Consider the following 24,127-nt stretch of genomic DNA (forward strand, 5'->3'; position numbering starts at 1 on the left):
GGGACAACCCCTTTAAATGTATAGCATTACTCATTTATGTGACTTCCTAGTACCAAATAAACAGTGCAAGGACAATCAAGTGATTGCACTGCAAGCATTTTACAATAAAAAGCCAAGGAGGATCTGGTCAAACTTTAAAGTTACAGATCCAGATACTGTAATTGATATATTCTATGCAGTTTGGTCACTTTTATGAGGTTGTGAAGAAAATCCAAATTGTTCTTTTTATCTTTTTTTGTGAATGATACAAGAAATTCTTTCATTTTCAGTTTGTTCTGTATGAATGTGAAGATATCTTTAGAAAGCTTTTCAAAGATAATATTACTTCAAAAATGAAAAGGCAATCATTATTTACTAATTGCATGAATGGGGGGCACAGAAAAATAACCCCTCCTATGGCTATTTCCATCTTTACACACCAGCGCAGCAGTAGTCTGGGTCATGTGTAGTGCAGCATAGTTCCCAAAGTTTTACCAATCTTGGGACTTGCAGGGAGGAAACCAGCATGGATGAGGACATGTGAGGGGTAGCATGAAATGGGCAGGAACAGGGTAGGTAAATAGAGGATGCCCTAACTAGGACATGGCCAAGGACAATAGGTGAAGCTTAAAGGGGTTCTCCTGCAATTAAGAAAATTAAAATACTTAAATATTACTTTATTATAAATATATTCTCAATATATACTGTATAATGGCTTGTTTTGTCTAGGGGGCAATCATTAGGAGAAACAAAATGGCCGCCGTCCTATTAGTACACACAAAACCTGTCCTAATCACACAGCAGGACAAGTTACTTCACAACACTGAGGTAAAGAGCTGCCATCTCCTCCTCTCTGCTCTGCTTGTCAGGGATTATGATCCTGAATACAGATGATAAGAACTTTAGCTGAATCTCTGGGGAATTTAGTTCATGAGGAGACATGAAGTACAGAGAGGACAGACAGGACAGGCTGTGGTAATGGAGACTGTAAACAAGTGCTGCTGCTCATTACCCACACCCCACCTTCCTCTCATGTGCCCTCATCATCTCCATTGTCACAGGGATTCACCTGTAATCAGGATCATGATTCCTGACAAGCAGAGAGGAGGATGAGGCAGCACTATGGCTCATTGTGGGGAAGTAATTTGTCCGGCTGTGTGATTAGGACAGGTTTTGTGTGTACTAATAGGATAATAATGATTGCTCCCTAGACAAAACAAGCCATTCTAAGTAATGAAATGTATTTGTCAATATATTTATTATAAAATAATATTTAAGTATTTTCATTTTTTAATTCCTGGAGAACCCCTTTAAAGTGGATCTGCCATTGGGCTTTAAGCTCCCCTGACTTTCCCCACCCCGCTCGCCAGTGATTGATGGACTGCCATTTATATGCCTGTATACATGCAGCCTATTACTGCTGATGGGGTTAGAGGAGATGGAGGAACTCTCACTTCATGAATACAGTGGATTCATAGCTATCAGGTAGTAGTTAGCACTGTTACCCTGCAGCACGGGGATCCTTGTTCAAATCTTTCTCAGGGCAATGTTTGGATGGTCAGATTTGAACCAGTGTTCTTCCCGTGTTTGTTTAGGTAAGGTCACCTATTGTATATAAGGGGATCCAATAGCAAAAATGATGAGATATATAGTTTGGAGGGAACTCAATTATCTGATGTTGCACAGAATCATCCAATTCGTAATCATGCTTAAATCATTTATTCTAAAATTATTCTCATTTTTGTGTCGTGGAGAGTGCTTCTATACTATAGATTTGGGTTGGTAGAGCCATTGTGATAATTTTTATTATTTCATATAGGGAGATGTGATTGTTTGATACATCCGTTGCATTATTTGTGATGCTGGATGTAAAGTGGTGCTGGATAGAAAAACGCTGCATGTTCAGTTTTTATGTCTGGCGCCATCAGCCGCACCTGTGCACTATAGTGCACTACACATATATCAGTTGTGTCTGGCTCTGAAACTCAACATAACACGCATTTCATATATTGTTATGTAAAGAGATGCCATGATGGTGTGTTGCATTGTTAGGCTTTTTATCTTGCACCCAGTACTGTATTAGTGATTTGCAACTTGGGGGGTATTGACTCTCCTTAGGAAGATCAGCTGTGTATGAAGACCTAGTGGCAATCCTCTATGGGAAAATGGACATTTGGCTTGGCTTTTTCCCTTGTCATGTTCCAAGTCTTGTTAAAAAGTCAGACTTTGACTCATAGGGAGCCACTTCCAAAAGTGGGCACTTGTGAGACAGTTCTCTTTCACTCGCCCTTTGCAGGTACCTTTTGCAGATGTGCAGCTATCTCCAGTCAGTTTATTAGTCCTGGACAATTAACTCCTAAAGATAACTTCACATTTATAGTCATGATAGTAGCCAAAAATATTGTGCATGCATTAAGTGCCCTGTGCTGTCCAACCACATCCTATCTCAAATTCCCCTGGAGCGTCTACTCCTCTAATAAGGCCATGTATATGTAATATATTATTATAATGGTATATGTAAGTAATACAAGGTATGTTAGTGAGATAAGAGACTGCAATGCTTTGCAGTATTCTTATTTATTGTACTACTTAGGCCTCATGCACACGACAGTATTTTTTTGCGGTCCGCAAAAAGGGGTTCCGTTGTTCCGTGATCCGTGTCCGTTATTGTTTCCGTGTGTCTTCCTTTATTTTTGGAGGATCTCCAAACATGAAGGAAAGTAAAAAAAAATCTAAGTTTAGTTTGCCATGCAAATGATAGGAAAAAAACGGACGTGGATGACAATCTTGTGTGCATCCGTGTTTTTTCAAGGACCCATTGACTTGAATGGGTCCGCGAACCGTTGTCCGTGAAAAAAATAGGACAGGTCATTTTTTTTTTCACGGACTGGAAACACGGATCACGGACGCGGATGACAAACGGTGCATTAGCCGAGTTTTCCACGGACCCATTGAAAGTCAATGGGTCCGCAGAAAATCACGGAACAACAGACACGGGACACAACAACGGTCGTGTGCATGAGGCCTTATATAGTTAAAAGCAAGCAATGACAACAGAGCATATGTTATTAGTACCGCTTACTCATAGGGGTTGTCTCATCTTAGACATTGGTGGCATATGCCAAGATATGCCACCTGTGTTAGACAGGTGTGTATCCCACCTCTGAGTCCCACAGCTATCTCCAGAACGGGATCCCGAAGTGAGTTGTGAGCAGCTGCGCACGCGTTGCCGCCCTCCATTCATTTCTGTGGGACTGCTGAAAATAACCGGCTGGCTTGGCTATCTCTGCCAATCCCATAGAAGCGAATGAAGCGGTGGCAGCACTTGCATGGTGGGCATTTATTTATATGGGGCTTCCAAAAATATCTGTGTACCTGCTCTGCTATTTTCAGAACCCTATAAAACTGAATAGAAGATAAAAGAGAACATTTTTGGAGTGGATGTATGGAAGAGGGAAATGGGACAGGGAAAGGAGAATAGGAGGGATAAAGCGCCAGAGGAGAACTCGGAATTGGTGTCAGATTATCAGCTTGTAATGGATTGGCCACAGTATGAGGCAGCTACCCACTTAAAAAGAAACACAGCACAGGAACACTGATAGTGTACCATATGCAGAAAAACATATAACAGTATAGTGGGGCGCCAGTTACATGTGACCGGTATTACAAGAATGGCAGTAGAGAAATATATGTGTATAGTATAATATACGGGTTATCTGCAACTGCTCAATTGATATTATGTCAAGGTAGTATAGAAAGGTATGCTATAATAGTAGTGGTATAATAATAAAAAATAAGTTAAGTCAAGGGACTTACTTCACCAGGGAGGAGGATGGACAGGATAAACTTAAGACACCTGTCCTCCTTACCTCCCTCGCCGAGGTCGCCTGTAAGATGGATACACACCCCGTCCTCGTGATGGAAGAAAATTCGAGGGCTTCAACCAAGGATGCTTATTTTATTTCAAGAAAGCTCGACGCGTTTCGGGGATTACAACTAAGTCCCCTTTATCAAGAGCACAAATAAATAAAAGCATAACATAACACTGAAAGGACTCACGGTTAAATAGGGAGGATGCATATCATTCGTTTGGTTGGTTCCATGTGGCGTCTCATTGTGGGCAGTAACTTCCTGGTCACATGACCTCCAGGGCCGGAACAGGAAGTGAGTTGGTGGGGCAATCTAACTGGAATTTATTGTATTGCAGGGATTTAGTGGCTATGTTTTTAGTATTTAGTAGTGGCATAACGTTTTGCCATAAAAAACTGTATTGCAGCCAGAGGTCTGCACCCTCTGATTGCATTGCGCTAGCCCCAGTATCGCTTCCTTGCAGGAAGCCGGTGTTGTGCGCTCCAGGCTGGAACGCATCCTACATTCAAAGGATCGTGGCCACTCCCCCAGACAGCAAACTTGAGCGGTGCGTTCCAGCTTGGAGCGCATCAGGTGGCAGTCGGAAGGAAGTGGATTCGCTGTGGTACGCTCCCAGCAGGCAAGCTGTTGTTGCGTTCCAAAGTGGAACGCACAGCGATACTGGGGCTAGAGCAATGCAATCAGAGGGTGCAGACCTCTGGCTGCAATACAGTTTTTTATGGCAAAACGTTATGCCAGCGATATGCCACCAATATTTAAGATAAAACAACCCCTTGAAGTCTCAGTTACTTCTCCTTCATCCATGCAATGACCACATGCTCCTTTCTAATTCTAAAAATGGCATTGCGGAAGGTGGAGCACACCCTGACATGCCATTCATGGGAGAAGTCTACTTGAGAGTAATGGAGATACTAATGGTCAATGTGCCACTGTCACAGCATAGTAAAATATATTACTGATATCTCTTATAGCTGAGACTATACTGTATGTGTGCAAGAAGATGGAAGACGGTAGGAAACAAGACATTGTCTGCATACTTCTATGGATCTTCTATAACTTTGTGCCAAATGACCATTCCTTAGAGCTGCAATATGGCTGACTATGATGTTCACTTCCTGTCACCAGTTACTGTAGAAAGTGCAGCTCTGGAGCAAAAACTGCTGCTCTTACATGAGAACACGAGTGAGAACAAATATTTTAACCTTCATTTTACTACATAAAATAGAATCCCGTCAACATACTATTTCCAAGAAAATAGGATATTTACGAAAGCAGCGGCAAGGAAATGGATGGCACAGCTCATGTCATTAGATGTTGTCTGAGATGTTGCCTAAGCCAGATTCTGATTGTTCATGGCAGAACCACCTATTTCCTTGACATTGCCTTTAATAAACACCCCTCAAATAGCATAGCACATGCAGTATGTACAGAGCATAAGCAGAGGGAAAGCTGAAGGTGTTGTATAGTCATCAGTAACGGAGGTACAGTATAATAGCTGACATCAAACACTACATTATTCTTATCACATAGCTGGAGATTTACTGATGGACTGAAGGAACAAATGACAGAGGTAAGCAGATGAAATGCAAGATGAATATGAAATACATCTAGACAGATAAGAAATGGAATGATGCAAGAACATAGAAGTTAAAGGAGAAAATCAGACATGTCAGACTGAACTTTTCATTAGGACTTTTGTACAGTTTTAAGCAAATGCTCCATTTACCATTGAAATGAAGACCATCAAGTTAACTCTTCATGGATGACATCATCCTCTGTGTCATGTAGCACTTACCTGCCTCAGACCTCTCTTCCTTCCCAATGGTGGTTGAAGGAGAAGGTTCTGATGACCTGGTTCACTCTGCACACTGGCTACCCTGTTGAGTGTTAACAGCATTAACATATGGAATGGGCACACATGGGAAGGAAGTATGGTGGATGTTGACAACTAAGACAAAATGGTACCTTGATTGAGTGAATACTACAAGTGATATTCAATAAGCATAACAGTTGTGTCAGATATCCAAAGAGGAAGCTACTAATGCCATGCCTATGTACTATACTCAACTATCAGCTACTACTACAGCAAATAAAATCTATCAATGTTATACAAAAACTTCAAGGATGCTCTCGTTCCACTATCACCACCAGTGAAGGTAAATCAGAGTCTGTAGGTGAACGTGATATATTTTTCCCCAGCTCATTCTGAACACACATAGGAGGGAATTTATCATTAGGAGAATATTTGAAGTCAGTTTTGCTTCAGTCTGTGTTGGAGTACTTGGTGCCACATTTATCAAATTTGGCTTGTCCTTAAACCTAACACTTCTGTCTAGAGAAGCTCCTCCAATTTTCCTACTCCACCCTGCTCCTTAAAGAAGTCTCAATGATAAATCTGGAGTGCAACTCATTAACATAGCTCACCACACCAACTTTTCCACCCATATTACAAAACTGGAGTGCGTGGTGTACACATGCAAAAAGTCGCAAAATTTTGCGCAAGCGAGTGCAAACAAAGTTGCAAAAGCCCTATTTTGCGACTTTTTGATGCCAGAATTCTGGAGTTAAGGTATGATAAATCAAGGCCATATACTTTAAGGACAAACTAAAACCAAGACGCCGACTGATTTCTAAATCACAGTCACAAATATCCAGGTACAATAGTCCAGAAGTGATCACCAGTTCATGCATAGGTGGTGAAGCTGACCATCTTTGGGGAGGGGGGATATGTTTCTGTAAAGTCTAATTCAATCCTATTCTTAGCCTGAATGTGAAGCTGAATTAGTGGAAGTGTAACAGTCTATTGCACTTAATAAAGAAGATCTTCAGAAAGAATGTTATAACATGTTCTATGTGAAAATCACATACAGGAGGGGAACATACAGAGAAAGAGTTTAGAAATATTTGTGCCTCTCCTGGTTTTTGGCTTACATATATTGATAAAAAATACTAACTGTGTGAAAGTGGCCAGAAAGTGTTGTCTGGGTTAAGATATTGATGACCTATCCTCTATATAGGTCATCAATATCAGATTTGTGGAGGTCCGACATTGGGCACCCCCACGATCAGCTGTTTTAGGCTACTTTCACTCTAGCATTCGGGGCTCCGCTTGTGAGTTCCGTTTGAAGACTCTCACATGCGGATCCGCTCAGAATGCATCAGTCTAGCACCGTTTGTCCTCTGCTCCGCTCAGCAGGCGGACCCCCGAACGCTGCTTGCAGCTTACAATGTAAGTCACTGGGGACGGATCCGTTTGAAGTTGACACAATATGGCTCAATTTCAAACGGATCCGCCCCCCCATTGACTTTCAATGTAAAGTCTGGACGGATCCGTCTGAGCAACTTTCACACTTACAATTTTTTCTAAACTATAATGCAGACGGTTCCGTTCTGAATGGATCCCATCGTCTGCATTATAGGAGCGGATCCGTCTGTGCAGACACCAGACGGATCCGCTCTGAACGCAAGTGTGAAAGTAGCCTTAGGCAGCCAGAAACTGTTCAGTGTGTGGACAGAAGCAGAAGACGACATACATTGCCTAGTTTCAGGGCCAGGTTACTGCATGTTTTTTTCACCTGGCCTTGTCAATTAAGAAAGAGCAGGAGGGGCTGGCAGAGGAAGCAGGAAGAGCAAGGATGCACAGAGTGCCTTGGGACCACCCTCAGTGCACTTAATCGTTTGCATATATGGATTAAAAGTTATTTTTTCCCAGAATAAAGCAAGTACTCAAGCACATTTAGTATAATGCCAGTATAATATCCAGACTTATATGCCAAATGTATGAGGGCTTCATTTTTGCAAGTTTCTCTTTCTAATGGCACCATTGACCGTAATTTACCAGATCATATATTAGAAAATGGAAAAAAACCAACCTTTGTGGTGAAACTGAACTAAAAATACATAATTTAGTGGAACACAGATTCTAATAACTATAGGTGCACATTGAAAAAACTCCTAGCAATCAGTGATCTCTCAGGTCCAGATTGCTTGTTACTTGCTCCATTCTCCCAATCCTATTTATCTGCTATTCTAATAATTTACGGTCTGGAACCATCTTTTTAACTACCTCCAGTAAAAGCTCTACCTGTTTTGCATTAGAGTTAATAGAAGATAGCTTAGCACTTGGAAACTTCGGGGGATCATTACACCTTCCCATATCAAGTCCACCTCTCAGGTCCCTAACACTGAGTTTTACAAACCATCAGGAAGCTGTAATCAAAACTCACCCACTAGGTTACATCACATGTTCCCCACTCACCTGCCATTCTCTTAGAGGATCTACAATAACATGTGGTCTTTATTCCATATACTTTGGGACTGTCACAAAATACAACCACTGTGGCTGATGACTGCGAGAATAATAGGTGTCAATTTTGGGGAGCAGGTGTTCTGTCCCCCACTCTTGCCCACCTATTAATTTGGATAGATGGTTTCAGTCCAAAGTACAGATTGGTGGTCGCCCCCACCTGTTTGTGTCTACAAAGCTAGTCGCCACTAGACATTGGAAATCCCCAATTGAACTTCATATTAACAAGGTTGGTCAATATGACGTGTGCATTAGAGAAAATTCTTGGTTCCCGACATCACAATTATGATTGGTTTTCCAAGGCTTCAGACACTTGGCTTAATATCACAGGAGAATTACTGGCAGATTTATTATGGCTGTCTCTGTTTTCTATGTGACCTCTATATCTCTGTTTTTGGTATTTATTGTACTTTCTGAGTCGATGACTGTGGTGTACATTGACAGTCTTCCTGTATGTCTATGTATTGTTGTATGCAAATGTAATTTTCTTCCTAGAAACCCAATCAAATCCAAAAATTAAAACAAAAAATACATAATTCCACCATTGTTTTGGGGTTTATTTTTACAGCATTCTCTGTGTGCTAAAAATGACATGACAACTTATTTTGTGGGTATTTGCAATGAAAGCAATACCAAATTAATTTCATTTTTGTTATACAAAACTAAAAACACTCTATTTTGCAGGGTGAGCTGTAGTTTTTGTTAATGCCATTTTGGGGGCATGTATCACTTTTTGATCATGTTTTAATTATTATTTTTTGGGTGGTGAATGGCAAAAACGGCAGTTTAAATAGTTTTTGTTACAATGTTCACCATACGGGATAAATACTTTTATATTTTAATAATTTGGGCATTTTTGAACACAATGGTACCCAGCATGTCTTAATTATTTATTTTTATAAGTAAAATGGAGAAAGGGGTGATATGAATTTGTAATTAAAAAAAATATATATTTATTTTTAGTCCATCTAGTCACTTGTGATCATTAGCTCGCTTAAGGGAAAATTGCGATGTTCCCATTGAGCCCTGCAGGGGCAGGGCTTAATAGGAACTTACTATGGCAGACCTGGGAGCCTTCACAAGGCTCATCAACAGTGATTCGTTAGGGCATCAGAATCAGCCTGCTCCCAGCAAATTACTTGCCATCTGAGGAGATAAAAGTCCATGATCTGCATTGTCTCTGATCACAAACACCTTTTGGCTAGTTTCTGCTGTGTAAAACAGCAGGCACTCTCTGGCTTTGGAGCTTTGTTTTTCCTGAGTGGGCGCCATTTATAAGGACCAGACATTCGCCTTACATGTACAGATGTTAGGAAGGGACAAAAAGCCAAGGTGGGGAAGCTTACTCACCTGTTCAGTCTTCCTCAACTCTAGCACTACCATACTGCTCCCCGACAGTGTTTACTGTGCTGCAGCAGTGATGCCACATCAACACACGAGACCACTGCTGCCGATCACAAGCCACTAAGTGACTGCAGTAGTCAAGTGTCTTCAAGCAAACAGAGTGGCAGGAGATTTAGTTCTATTATTTTTTATGTAATTTTCCCAACTTGGCTAATTTTTTCCCCTTTAAGACTATAAAAAAGCACTTATGGTAAACCGTTACTTTCAGTATATAAAAGATAAGTGGTGTTTTAAGATCACCATATTATCTATGCGAGCATTACAGTGATCTGATCAGCTGGTAGCTGCAGGGTTCCTAGATACATAATAATAGCAGAAAATATCAAGAATATTTAGGCAATACTAATTTGATGCAGGAACACTTAGCTCGGAGCCTTTTTATGAATTGGCAAACTGATGCAGCACAGGAACCGAGTAGAGCTTTCCTCATATCCTTTATGCAACAGCAGGAGAGGAAATTCTTAAGTCTTAACACATCAACTCTCTTAGCAACAAAATATTCTTAGTCCTATGTTTTTAATACAGTACAATAAACTAGACATATAAATTGATTATTTCCTTTTCTCCCCGTTATGATACCACTGTGTCCCATTCTCCCAAATCCTAATAAAACTACACTGTAGTGCAGCATGTAAGAGGACAATGTTAGCGTAGTTTCAATTACTTTGTATTGCAGAGAGTCTGTACTGTATTGTATGCCACCTGGTTGCCATAATTACCAAAGACGGGTAAACATCTATATATATATATATATATATATATATATATATATATATATATATATATATATATATATATATATATATATACCTAAGTACTGTTAAATAAACTGTCAGTCCATGTATATAGTTTGGATCTGCATTCTCATTACCCTGAGTTATCCATGTCCTACAGTTACAGTTATTGCAATTACTGCCTCAGTGTAATTGTCACCATCCCCCTGCACCTTACTTGTGCGCACAAGTTTTTGTAGTGTCCCACTAGGTAAATGTGGGCACTACACAAGGGTCAATTGGGCCACGTTGTCCTTCACCTCCTGAGGAACAGTGGCATTGTATTTTACAGTCCATTTTAATGTATATTGCTGTGTTATTTATGTGTATTTTCCCTGTGTATCTGTGTGGCAGGCCTGTTAGGGTGTAGTTCCTCCTCCTGGGCAGTAGAGGGAGCTAGGGAACCCCTAATATAAATAGTCAGGTCCTGTTCAGGGAAAGTAGTGTAGAGTCAGAAGTAGTGTGGACTTTACCTAGGCAACAGCTGAAGGGAGCTTCTGACATGCAACTGGACAGCCCAGGCTTCTAGTTGCCACCAGGATGCTAGTGAATGCAGTCCAGCCTGCCTGAGGATAGTGAGCCAGAGTTAGCTCAGAAGATTGTCACCAGGAAACCAAGTTCCCATAACCAAGCAGAGCAGAGCCAGTATTCCAGCCAGACAAAGAGCTGAAGGGCAGAAGGATTTTACCTAAAGCAAGGATATATACCTGAGGAAGATTTCTACCAAGGATAAAGCCAGCATTAGGGCATACGGGCTTTGGGATAGAGACAGCCAGGAGTTCTGAGGAATAGTGCACAGGATTTCTGAGGAAAAGTGCAGCCTGGTCTGTAAGTATTTTTACCCTCTGTGTATCTTGCAAGAACATTGTGCCTGCCATATATAAAAGCCTGCTTATAACTGCTGCTGTCATATAGAACTTTACCAAAGACTATATAAAGTTAACTGTTTCCAGTAAAAGGAAGTTTTGGTTCACCACAACATCGTGTTCCTCAATTATTCCTTCCTATAACCGATGTGCCACCGTTACAGGCACTGGCATCACGAACCTTAAAAAGACCTTGCCCCCGGCACATTAAACACCTGCAACATCCAGGGCACCTCATCTACCATCAGGCCTGGTCCCTATACACTGAGAGTGCCCCAGAGGTCTCCTGTGCTAGCCTCTCCATCACTGCTCTACGCCTGCCCAGGGTCGCCCATAAACTGTGAGTAACCAAGAGCAACCCTCGTTTGCCTAAGTAACCGTGACCTCACTATCGCAATACCCTGCAGGGCTGCGTACTGCATTTTTTTTCATTATATGCGTACCATATTATGAAGAAATTCTCCTCTACCAAAATCTAGAGGAGAATCCGGTGCATCGTGGAGGATCTAAGCAGCTCCACAGGTTTATTGCTTGAACTGAACAAAACGTCCCCCTCAGCTGGGTGTATAGTCAGTGTTGGACTGTAGTTCCCTGGGCCCACCAGAGGAAATTATTCTTGGGGCCCAACCCCTATATCATCAATAATGTTGAATAAAAAAAAATTGTCCCTTGTGGCAGGTAGTTGTCTCCAAAGACAGCTCCAAATGAGATCTTTTCTCCTGGACTTATGGGCCCACCATTGCATCAGAGCTTAGACCCATTGGAGGATTCTCTGGTACTCTGGTGGGCCAGTCCGACCCTGTGTATGGTTGACTGACCTTGAGTCACATGATAGCTCTAGTTTTCAAATATTTCTAGGCTACATTCACAGTCATTACAGGTTAACATTATAAGTTCAGCCCATCTTATGAAGGTAACGAGAGCTCGCTGTATGTTTTCTAAGGCACTGAACAGTGTAATTCCACATTACTATCACTGACAATGAAGTAATGACAATGAGATACGGAGTACGGTATATCCTAGGAATGATTGTGCGCCAGAAAGCGTGATAGAGCTATAGACAATGACCACTAACTGTATCACAATCTCTCTCAGCTTCTCCTTTGCATCGGGGAAACCAACAATTAAAGTGTTGCTAGTCAATTAGTCACCGGCTTGGAAATGCCGAACATTTTAATCTTTTTTAAGCACAAAAATATCCATAATGTTTAGATGGATTTTAATCAAATATTTTTCAGTGTTCTTGATGGAGACATTTTCTAGCCCTTTTTTGGCACAGTTTATTAAATTATATGGAGATGCTAATCCTAGAAGGTTTGGATATTGTATTGACCCCTGGTAAGGATCAGGTGAGAGAAGAAACACTTCAATGCACACAGTCACAGCTGTACTGGCTGACAATTGTGAAATGTGCAGAGTTTCTCTGTGCTTTTCATTTCCATGTCATGCTCAAGAGTAATCATCTGTTGGATTAATCTACCTTGTCCCGAAAGATAGCAGAATACCTGTTAGTACACCTCTTTAGGTCGCTTTCACAGGAGCGATTTTTCCTGTTCAGGTACTGTCCGAGTTTAGAACAGAAAGCACTCAGACTGAACACCGAGACATTAAAGTCAATAGAATAAGCCTCATAGTATCTGTTTGAGTCTAAACCTGTCCAACATCTTGGGCTATGTTCACACCACATTAGGTGAGCATGTTTAGTGTATGCTCCAGGAGATACTACCAATGCACATGCGCAATGGATCCATAAACTTCTATAAATCCGTCTGATGCCAAAAAGACGTCCTTTTGGCACATCTTGGGCAGGAATACATCAAGTATACGCAAAAATATATAGATATTTTATTATTTTTAGCAATGATGATGTATGACACAGCATACAGGGGCTTTACTTTCAGTGCGTCCATCGGGAGAGTTTTCCGGTAAATGCACTGAGAATAGCCCCTAGATCAGGGGTGGGCAACCTGCGGCCATCTGTTGTGAAACTACAACTCCCAGCATGCATACTTGCTCTGCTATTCTCAGAACTCTCATAGAAAGAAATGGAGCATGCTGGGAATTGTAGTTTCACAACAGCTGCAGTGCCGCAGGTTGCCCACCCCTGCCCTAGATGTTATGTGTACAGAGTCTTCGACTCTTGTGGGATTATCAATCTGTCATAATAGTTATGTATGTTCTTACTGGGTGTTATCTGAAAGCTTAGACCAGCTGTCTGCACCAGATTTATCACAGGGGCTCAGGCTGGATGATAAATCTGGTGCAGGGACGGACACCTTTCTCTGACTCTTGGTTGGCTTACTCTCGGACAGAATTTTAAGCCAGAATTGTGGCACAATTTTGAAACAAAATGATGCTTATTAGGCCCCGAACCTTTCCAAAAAGCCCACCGATTTTCTTTAAGCCCCACCTCCTTAACAAGCATGTCGAAAAAAACTGGAGAATCCCTTGATGCGCCAAATTACTCCAATTTGCACCACTTTTTAGGCAGATTCTTAAATACGGGCCAATGTCCGTCTGTTTAGAGAAAGCATGTTCTGTTCTCATCAGTTTTTATTCAGGACTGGCCCAATCAAGTCAATGGGTCACACAGAAGGACACTTTTCACTGATGGTTGTTAGGAGATGCTGGGTGTGTATTCTTCATTTTTTCTCACTGAAGAGAAAAACTGACGAAAACTGATGACATGCAGGCAGAAAAAACACGTACTGAATGCAATTGAAGAAAAAACTGAAGAAAGAGTGAAGGAAAAATGTCCATCTTGCATTGACAGAACTCATATGAGTTCTATATCGCTCGAGTGAAATAAGCCTCATAGTATCTGTTTGAGTCTAAACCTGTCCAACATCTTGGGCTATGTTCACACCACATTAGGTAAGCTTGTTTAGTGCAGTGTTTCCCAACCAGTGTGCCTCCAGCTGTTGCAAAACTACAACTCCCAGCATGCCTGGTCAGCCTTTGGGCAGGAATACATCAGTATAGGCAAAAACATATAGATATTATTATTATTTTTTTAGCAATGATGATGTATGACACAGCATACAGGGGCTTTACTTTCAGTGCGTCCATCAGGAGAGTTTTCCGGTAAATGCACTGAGAATAGCCCCTAGATCAGGGGTGGGCAACCTGCGGCCATCTGTTGTGAAACTACAACTCCCAGCATGCATACTTGCTCTGCTATTCTCAGAACTCTCATAGAAAGAAATGGAGCATGCTGGGAATTGTAGTTTCACAACAGCTGCAGTGCCGCAGGTTGCCCACCCCTGCCCTAGATGTTATGTGTACAGAGTCTTCGACTCTTGTGGGTTTATCAATCTGTCATAATAGTTTTGGATGTTCTTACTGGGTGATATTTGGTTGCACTGGAGCTTCAGTTGTGATGAGAATTTCCCCTACTCAAAAAATTGTGCGGAAATCAGGCTGTCATGCACCACAACAATGTAATAAATACAGATTCCTATACTCACTACACTATTACATTTATATATCATCACTACAAGATTTTTAGTCTTCAATAAAAACTTATACTACTTCTTGTATAGCCTCATAAACTAATATAGTGAACCTGTCTGTGGCAAAATGGCCCAACAACTAGAGGCATCTTAAAATAAATTTCCTCAGACGGTATTGATTACTCGTTGACCATGGAACACCTTAGTCATCGGGGACTTACATTTATGATGGCAACAGAGAAAACTGCATCTTTCACGGCGAGCCAAAATGGGTTATGAAGAGAATCATGAAGAAACAGATTGAGAGGGAGGGGATGGCTTCTGGCTTTTAAAGCTGGCCTCCATCCTCTCTCTCCGGCCTACATCACAATGACAGACAGGAAGCATTCATACCTAGACAGGCTGATCTCGCCATCACGGCCATGGGAGTCGTCAAGAACATTAGGTTCGCTGCAGGAGGGGGAGGGAGATGAAGCATTGAAGGGAAAGAAAAAGCAAACAAAAACAAAACAGAAACTTTGCATGCAAAAGTATAAAAAGTAACGAAAATATGTCTACAAATGAACTGAACAAAAGTACAAAACCACAGCAAATCATCTACGGTTCTTGGCATTCTGCACTTAAAAATTACAAGAATAGGGGCAGAGAGAGCTCGATGGGGAGGGGAAAATGCACCGCAAAAATGAAATTGAGGAGAAACAGGAGATAAGGAGAACGAGCAAGAGCTTATGGTTCATGATCTGGGGATTAAAGCAGCAGTACTAGGGAAATATTTCAGAATTAGGTTTATTATGATACTTACATTTATAATTTAAATATCTAATTTGTGGTCAGTATCTGAGTGGACATTTCCAGTTCTACCAGAGGACCTGTGCACATACACATTCAATTGCTCCATAAACTTTGTTATGGTTGCAGACACAGGACATATCTTCTGTAAGGTGTAATAGATGATTTGTGAATCAAGAAATCACTGCTACTATCAACTCATTGGTTTCAAAAACAGCTCCGAATGCCTTCTTCTGGACCTTTGAGGTCCATTGGGCCAATTGGAGGATCCTCTTCCTAGTGGGCTAAGCGTTTTTTTTAAGGATTAGTCAGATCATGACCTTATTGATGATGATGCCATTGCTTGACTAACAGAAAGACTTTGTAATGATGTTCATGCATTCCCCATGTAATAACAATTCTGGAGCACCTATTCTTATGGCTGTATGTTGTGCCATTCCTTTATTATACCTACTAGAAGTTATGAATACATTGCTATTAGCCTTCAGTAAAGGTACAGAGGGGAGGTAACAACTAGGGGGTGTGTACCTGCACAGACTCACTCTATCCAATCAGTGCTGCCATTTTCAGACTTTGCGGGGTCACGCCCCCAACTGGTTACCTCCCCTCTGTACCCTTACTGAAGGCTAATAGTAATTCATTCATAACTTCTAGTAGAAATAATAAAGGAATGGCACAACATAGAGCCATAAGAATAGATGCTTCAGAATTGTTAGTACGCAGGGAATGCATGAAACTATTAAAACAGACATGTCAGGAGTGGTGAAAGGTCCTCTTTAACTTCCTAACCCTGAATCCAGGAGCTACAGTATTCATACTGTATTTGTCAAAGTCATCCCATTGTATGATATCATATAATTATACGTTTATGGCTATTTGTTTCCTCCATTAGATAGTACTTTCCTGTTTTTTTATGTAACCAGTTCAATTTTCTAAGTAATTGGTCATGCTGAAAGCGCTTTTATAATCACACATGTAACTGGTTGAGAAGGAAATTAAGACCAGAACTTATTCCTAGCTCATGTTTGGCCTTAAATTGACCAAATAATCTATAAGTGAATATGTATAAGTTGTTCATTATTTTAATCATCAGTATGGCTCATCACTGGGGATTCTACAATTAAAAAGATTTTAAACATAATTGTAGATCAATGGTCCCTATATTAATATGTTTCCTACAAACTGGAGAATTTGGAGAGATAATTGACCGACATCTGCTGTTCAACTTGAGTTGTTCGTTTTCAAAATTGGCAATACTGAAAGGGTTGTTATGATGCCAGGTGTGACTGGATCCAAACAAGTAGAGGGCACAACATTTCCTTAATGGGATTGTCCAGGACTCAGATATTGAGGACCTACCCTCAGGATTGTATGGCAGCTGTGCTTGGTATTGCAGCTCAATCCCATTCACCTGAATGAGGCTGAACTGCACAAATTTCATGTAACGTCACAAGCCTAGGAAGAGGCCACAGCTCTCACCCAAGCTCAGTGGCCCATTCCAACAGCTAATGGGCCGAGGTTAGATTCCCACGATCAGATATTGATGACGTATCCTAAAGGATCGGTCATCCATATGTGAGTCGCAGGCAACCCCTTCAACTACTGCTCTGCCTATAAATCTTGACCTGGAAATTCTTAGTGAATGAGATACTCCCTGCTTTTACTGTCAGTACTAGTACAGTATACAGTACTCCAAGCTTGTGTAGGTTGCATGCATTTCTCCTTATAGATGTAGAGATGTCTATGAATCATATGATGCAAGTAAGAAAAACACTAGTTCTGCTGCTTTAATCACACAATAGTGAAAGGTCCTGGAAATCATGACCATGTTTCATGTAAATTCAATAAAAAAAAAGCACCAAAACAGTAGAGATCAAATCAGACACAGCCAACATTTAAGTGCTCCCTTTGTGCATTTATACAAAAATGGTGCTGCTATATAACATACAAAAAAGTAACCACTTTGTAACATAGGTGCCTGGTGCCGGTGGGATCTTGTCACCTCAATATGCCAGGTTTCACAATCAGCCAATTTAACAACATCTAACATTTATGGACAAATTTAATGGAATACAGAAACAAATCTAATCAATATAACAGTGATACATGTTATTAAAACCAGCATAAGATATTACAGTGTGCGGCTCATCCCTGCTAACAAATAATACTGATTTTAATATCATGCTTCTCTAGGATTTACCATTGTTTGCCAGCCTATCCAATACACTAAACTACCAAGAACCTAATGGAACAGTGATGGCCTTATAGCGTCTCATATTATTACAATTTGATACATTGTGATAACTTATAAGCAAATTATTTTTGAGTGTATCTAAAGCATGATATGGCTAAGCTAAATTTTATGGGCTCTTGATCACCACGTGATGGATGGACAGCACAGTTTACCTTTGGCTGGGAAGCATGCCACCCTCAGCCTGGGGGACAGACAAGCTGGATGTGTGACTTGAGAAACGTCTTCTACCAATGGCACTCAAGAGGTAAGCATCCTGTTCACTTACCACACTGGGCATGCTCACAGAGTCATCTACAATCAAACAGATTTGGTTTTAGATGTTCAATACAAATAGAAGAAACAGCTTAATTCTCATGCAACTGTATTGAGTCACGCTAAAGTATCCCCCACATGCTGGGAATGTCCAAGATCTTGAAGCCAGATTTACCTGTTGTACTTGAGTTAAAGAAATAATTGGTTGCTTGAGGAAAATATCTCCAGTGGAGATCTCCAGGATCTTCCCGAACATAGTAAGCTAACAATGAATTCATTAGGGACTCTGAAAGACTGTCCAATAACTTACTACTTGTCTGCCCATTCTGGAGTGGCTACAGATTTAATAGGTGGCTGTGACTTTTATTTGTACTTAGGCTAGTTTCACACTAGTGCTAAAATGTTCCGGCAGGCTGTTCCAGCAGAGGAACAGCCTGCCAGAGTTCATTGGATCCAACATAGCCAGAAACTGCCACAGCACCGCCAGGCATTCGGCCAGACGAAAAAACATTTGCAGTGGTATTTGTCCAGCCCGAATCCCAGCACTAATGCGAAACAGGATGGATCCACGACGGGTCCCATAGTCAATGGGCTCCGGCGGGGAAAGGTAGTATCCGGCTATGCCGGATATGATAAACTCCGGCAGGCTGTTCCTCTCCCAGAACATTTTAACGTGAAACTAGCCTTAAATCACCACATTTTCAGCTGCCAGAATATACAAGGCAAACCTTCAGTATTTTGAACTGTGAGAAACACATTTGAGGGCTAAGTCATGTATGAAGAAAAGAGGAACTGAAAGTAAACAATGGACTTAGGCTTTATAGGGAATCTGTCACCAGGGCTCCCCCAACCCACTGCATGCACAGACAGATAGCTGTGGTTCTCTGTTTTTCTTTTATTGATCCAAGACTCTGTTCCCAGGTTATGATACTTTTTCCTAATATGCAAATTAGGCCTTTTGTGCAATGAGGGTGTCACCATTGCTCTTGTTGCACACAAACGCCACTTCTTTCTATGGTCAGGCCCTCCCTTGCTGCTTTGATTAAAAGGGCGAGGCAGTGGCAAAGCAGCCGGGGAGGGGCTGACCACAGAAATGAGTGGAGCTGGTTGGAAACAAGAGCAATGGTGATGGCCTCATTGCACCAAAGCTTAATTTGCATATTAAGAAAACGTATCATTACTCGAGAACGGAGCCTCGGATCAACAAAAGAAAAGCAGGGTTTTAATCAGGTAAACCACAGCTATAGGTCTGTGCCAACCGTTGGATAAGGAGGTCGTTGGTGACAGATCCCCTTAAAGGCAAACAAGTTTAAAAAAAAGTCACGCTGGCTGCTCAGATCTCTCTTTCTTGCAGAAGCATCTCTGATATCTTAAAGGGGTATCCCAGTGTGATAAGTTTACATAAAAATTGGGTCAGTGAGAGCAAAAATAACAAATGGTGAGTATTCACCTTTCTGTTTCCCAGTCACTAGTCCATTCCTGACTACTCTCCACTTCCTTTTCTCGGCTCGATATGCTGGAAATGGTTTGGCCTGCCCATCCAGCCAAACTCTGGTTGCAGTGGTGACCGCCCCAGCTAGGGACCGCATAAGTGAGCAGTCAAAGCCGTTTCTGGCATGTGGAGCCTGAGAAGAGGAAGTGGAGAGGAGCCAGGGCCATGGCAGAGACTGGTAAGGAGAGCATGCACCACTTGTTATTTTTTATTTAAAATTATCCCATCAGTGCTCCATTAAAGGGGTTATCCAATTTCTCAAACCCCCCTCCCCATGTCCCAGTGGTGGTGCAGGGACCTGGAGCGGCGCGGGGAGCGGGGTAAGTATATTACCTCTGAGAGCCCCGACACCGAGGGGGTGGTTGGGGGTTGAGAAATTGGATAATACAAGTTGGTGAGGCCAACATAGAGTCAGTTTGGGTTACGTTGCAGTTTGCTAATCATGCAGTAACTCGTGTAGGTGTGATATATAGACCACCTGATCAAGTTAAAGAACTAGATGATCTACTAGTTGAAGAAATAGCTAAAATGACAATGAAATGAGAAGTTATCATTATGGGAGATTTCAATCTTCCAGATATAAACTGGAAAACCAAAATAGCAAGTTCTACCAGGAGTACAGATATTCTAAATTCCCTACTGGGGTTATCCCTACAACAAATGGTTGAGGAGCCAACCCGGAGGGAGGCCATTTTGGATTTGATATTCACAAATGGGGATTCGGTATATGATGTCATTGTAGGCGAAACCTTGGGATCTAGTGATCACCAGTCAGTGTGGTTTAATATAAGAACTGTGAAAGAGTCCCACCACACAAAAACAAAAGTTTTAGATTTTAGAAAAACAGACTTTTCAAAAATGAAATTAGTCATAAATGAGTCCTTATCAGACTGGAACGGATTACATGGAGTCCAGGAGAAATGGGACTACTTAAAAGGTGCATTATTGAAGGCAACAGAAAATTGCATTAGACTTGTCAGTAAAAGCAAAAAAAGGAAGATACCACTGTGGTACTCAGCAGAAGTGGCCCAAATCATTAAAAATAAAAAGCTAGCATTTTGTAATTATAAAAAAAAACCAGAGCAATGAAGATAAGGAAATCTACAAGATTAGGCAGAAAGAGGCCAAGCAAGTTATAAGAACTTCTAAAGCTCAGGCAGAAGAAAAACTAGCTCAGTCTATGAAAAAAAGGGATAAGACAATCTTCAGATATATAAATGAAAAAAGGAAATTAAAACAAGGAATAACTAAATTAAAAATAAAGGACGGGGGGCGTGGCCTGGCTGCTGAGCGAGATGGCCGCATGTTAGAGGAGCTCCTGCACCGCAGCGACTATTCCGCAGCCAGCCCATAAACAACAGCTTCTGAGTGGCCGTTCTTCCACCTACAGCCATCACTGCCGTCCCCTACAGCCATGGGGAAATCGAAGCGATCCCTCCCGAAGCTACAGTACGGGTCAGTGGACTCTTTCTTCACAAGGGGGAGAGGGAAAGATGGCGCCGGCCTCATGACGGAATCCCCGCCAGCATCCCCTCTCAGCGCTCCGTCGCCCTCACCTGCAGTCCGCTCCCCGTCCCCACCGGACCATCTAGAGCTGACTCACCTCTTCCATGGCCCCCAGCCATCGCTCCCTCCGACTCCTGCAGACGTCGCAGATCCGGCACATGCTGGACAAGATGGCGCCCGATCCCCCTCAGTCAGCGCGGGCCGCTGTGAATGGCCGCAACTTAGAAACTCTCAGCAGCTGAACCTGGAGGTCTCCGAACCACATGCTGTGCAGGTCAGTGACTTTGTCAACAAGTCTCATGTTGCTGAACAGCCGGATGACCCGTTCCAGAGTCTCCCTACTTCTAATAATTTAGTCACTGAGGATTCTCTAAAGAATATGCTGCTGGCCTTAAAATTCTCTCTCAGCACTGATATGGGGAAGCTCATTAACCCCGTGCTCGCCAGAATACAGGCAGCTGAAAGAAAAATTGACCATGTTGAAACAAAAATGGGCGAGTTTGCGGCGTCCCAAAACGAGCTTATTGACGCTCATAATGACATGGCGGACCAGATTGAAGCCATTAATTTAAAGATTGCTGACATGGAAGATCGCTCCAGGCGCAACAATATTAAGTTTAGAGGCATCCCTGAAGAGGTGACCCCAGAGGAGTTGCAACCATACTTGAAAGGCCTCATGAAATTGCTCCTGCCTCAGATTCCGGGTCCAGACATGATCATAGATCGCGCTCACAGGATTCCAAAGCCCTCTCATCTAGGGTCCCATATCCCGCGCGACACCCTTGCCCGCATCCACTTTTTTCATACCAAGGAAGCCATGATGTCAGCGGCGCGAAGAAAACAACCACTCCCAGCGCCGTATGAAACGGTGAAGCTTTTTACGGATTTGTCCAGATTTTACGCTCCGCCGTCGCAGAGAACTAATACCTATAACTATGGCTCTTCAGGACAGTGATGTCCCCTACAAATGGGGCTACCCCCTGAAAATTCTTATTCGCAGGAACGCAAGTCCATGCGATAAAAAATCTGGATGAGGGGAAACATCTCCTCCAGCTCTGGGGTATCCCTTTATTTGCTAAGTCCACTGGAGATAATCCCCCTGTCTCACTATAACCTTATTCATTCTTCATAGGGACTGCTACGGGCCCTCTATTTGATATGTAGCACTCCTGATAGGAATGGACGCCTTGAATATGTGGAACCCACCGGATGACGGAACTAACACGGCATTTGGACTCTAATAAGGGGCTGCTTTCTATTGCTCACACAGAACCGGTGCGATCTCCTACCTCATTCTACTTGTTCTCTACCTCGCCAGCCCTGGCAGTGGACTTTCGCCCCTAGTTTGTCTAGGTGACTGGATAGTCGCCTCCCATCATAACCCGTCCTAACCCGCTTTCCTTCCTCCCTTTGTCGTCTAACCCTTCCTTCTCTGTCTAGGAAAGTTGTTTTTACATCTGTCACTTTAAGGAATATTTGTCTGTTTTTATAGTTCCACTTTGTATTACACTGAGCTGAAGTTGTATCTCCGTTGCTTTCCTAATATATAGGTGTCCTGCACTGTGTAGAGATGGGTCTCAAGATTATGAGCTTCAATGTCAAAGGCCTGAACTGCCCTCAAAAGCGTACCTATCTCTGGGCTGAAGCATTGGCTTCCCATGCCGATGTGCTGTGCATTCAGGAATCCCACCTACTCCAAGCAGACGCCTACCGAGTACATCATCGCCTCTTTTCAAACGTCTTTCACTCACATTTCTCCAGGAAAAAACGAGGTACTTTTATTGCAGTTAAAAACACGGTAGCATTCACCCTAATTGCCTCCAAGACAGCCCCTTCTGGCCGTTATGTGATCTTAGTGTGCTCCATCAATAATATAGTATACACTCTTGTCAATGTATATGCCCCTAATTCACATCAGCTGGCGTTTCTACATAAAGTCATGCGCCAGGTTCACTCACTTAAGCAAGGTAAACTGATTATTTGTGGGGACTTTAATTCGGTCCTGCAACCTACCTTGGATTCTTCCTCCCCCTCCCGTAGAACAGATGTGGGTATAGCCTCCTTTTTGCAGTCAGAGGGATTGTATGATGTGTGGAGGGCCCAACATAGCCTGGAGAGAGATTATACCTTTTTCTCGGTCCCGCATCTCTCCTATTCCAGGATAGACCTTTTTATGGTGGACCATACCTCCCTGCTCCATACTACCTCCTCAGAGATAGGCTTGATAAAGTGGTCTGACCATTCCCCCATCACTATCACTCTTGAGGAACAGTACCAATCCCACAGGGCCCCAGTGTGGAGAAACAACACCTTTCTTTTTAATAACCCTAAATGCATTGAGGAATTGTCTGCCCACCTCTGCGAGTTCTTTCAGTTCAACGTTGGCTCTGTCTCGAGTAACTTTGTTTTATGGCAGGCCCATAAAGCCTTCATGAGAGGTTCCCTAATTAAATTGAATATTAACTTAAAGAAGCACAGGGAGAGGGAGATAGCGTTGATCTTGAAAGAAATAGCGGATCTGGAAACTACTAACAAGTCCTCCCCCACTCTACACGGCTCTAATTCCCTCCGGGTAGCGCGAAATAAATTGAGTGCTTTATTGTTGCAAAACTATCATAAATCTCTTCTTAGAATGAAATCAAAGTTCTACGCTCAGGGAAATAAGGCCGGCCGTCTCCTGGCCCAGCAGCTTAAAAAGCAACAAGCCAAATCCAAAATCCCATACTTACTTCACCCGGTTACAAAGGCGAAATTGATGGATCCAAGAGACATCGCTGATCAATTCAAATTATACTATCAAACCCTGTACAATTTAAAAGACCATACCCCTCTGCCGCAAGATTACCCGACACTGGTGGCAGACTTCCTTTCCAAAGCGTCTTTGCCCATTCTAAATGATAGACCTCTGATAACAGTATTGTGTATATTGTGTAGTAGTGGCTGCACCCACAGATGTATTGTCATAACGCATGTTCTCATCTGATTACTGTGATGTTGTCCATGTCCGAATACTTCTTTGTTTTTATTGATAAAATAAAAAACTATTGAAACTAAAAATAAAGGACGGAAGGTATGTAGAAGAGAATAAAGGGCTAGCCGACTGCCTTAATGAATACTTCTGTTCAGTTTTTACAAAAGAAAAAGAAGGAGAAGGACCTCCACTAGAAAGGATGACTATTAAATC

The 24,127-nt window shown here is 42.1% G+C and overlaps 1 protein-coding gene across 2 annotated transcripts in view; it reads right to left on the reverse strand.

Annotated features, from left to right (window-relative positions):
* Positions 1-24,127, reverse strand: part of UNC80 (unc-80 homolog, NALCN channel complex subunit) — a 195,549-nt gene that overhangs the window by 21,099 nt on the left and 150,323 nt on the right. For both annotated transcript variants that reach the window (XM_044304892.1, XM_044304891.1), the window contains 3 exons: positions 17,846-17,984; positions 15,044-15,100; positions 5,645-5,726 (listed from right to left, as the gene is read on the reverse strand). In XM_044304892.1, coding sequence (XP_044160827.1) covers positions 5,645-5,726; positions 15,044-15,100; positions 17,846-17,984 — 278 coding nt within the window. The remainder of the gene's footprint in view (positions 1-5,644; positions 5,727-15,043; positions 15,101-17,845; positions 17,985-24,127) is intronic.

The sequence above is a fragment of the Bufo gargarizans genome, chromosome 8, assembly GCF_014858855.1.
Source record: "Bufo gargarizans isolate SCDJY-AF-19 chromosome 8, ASM1485885v1, whole genome shotgun sequence".
Lineage (NCBI taxonomy): Eukaryota > Metazoa > Chordata > Amphibia > Anura > Bufonidae > Bufo > Bufo gargarizans.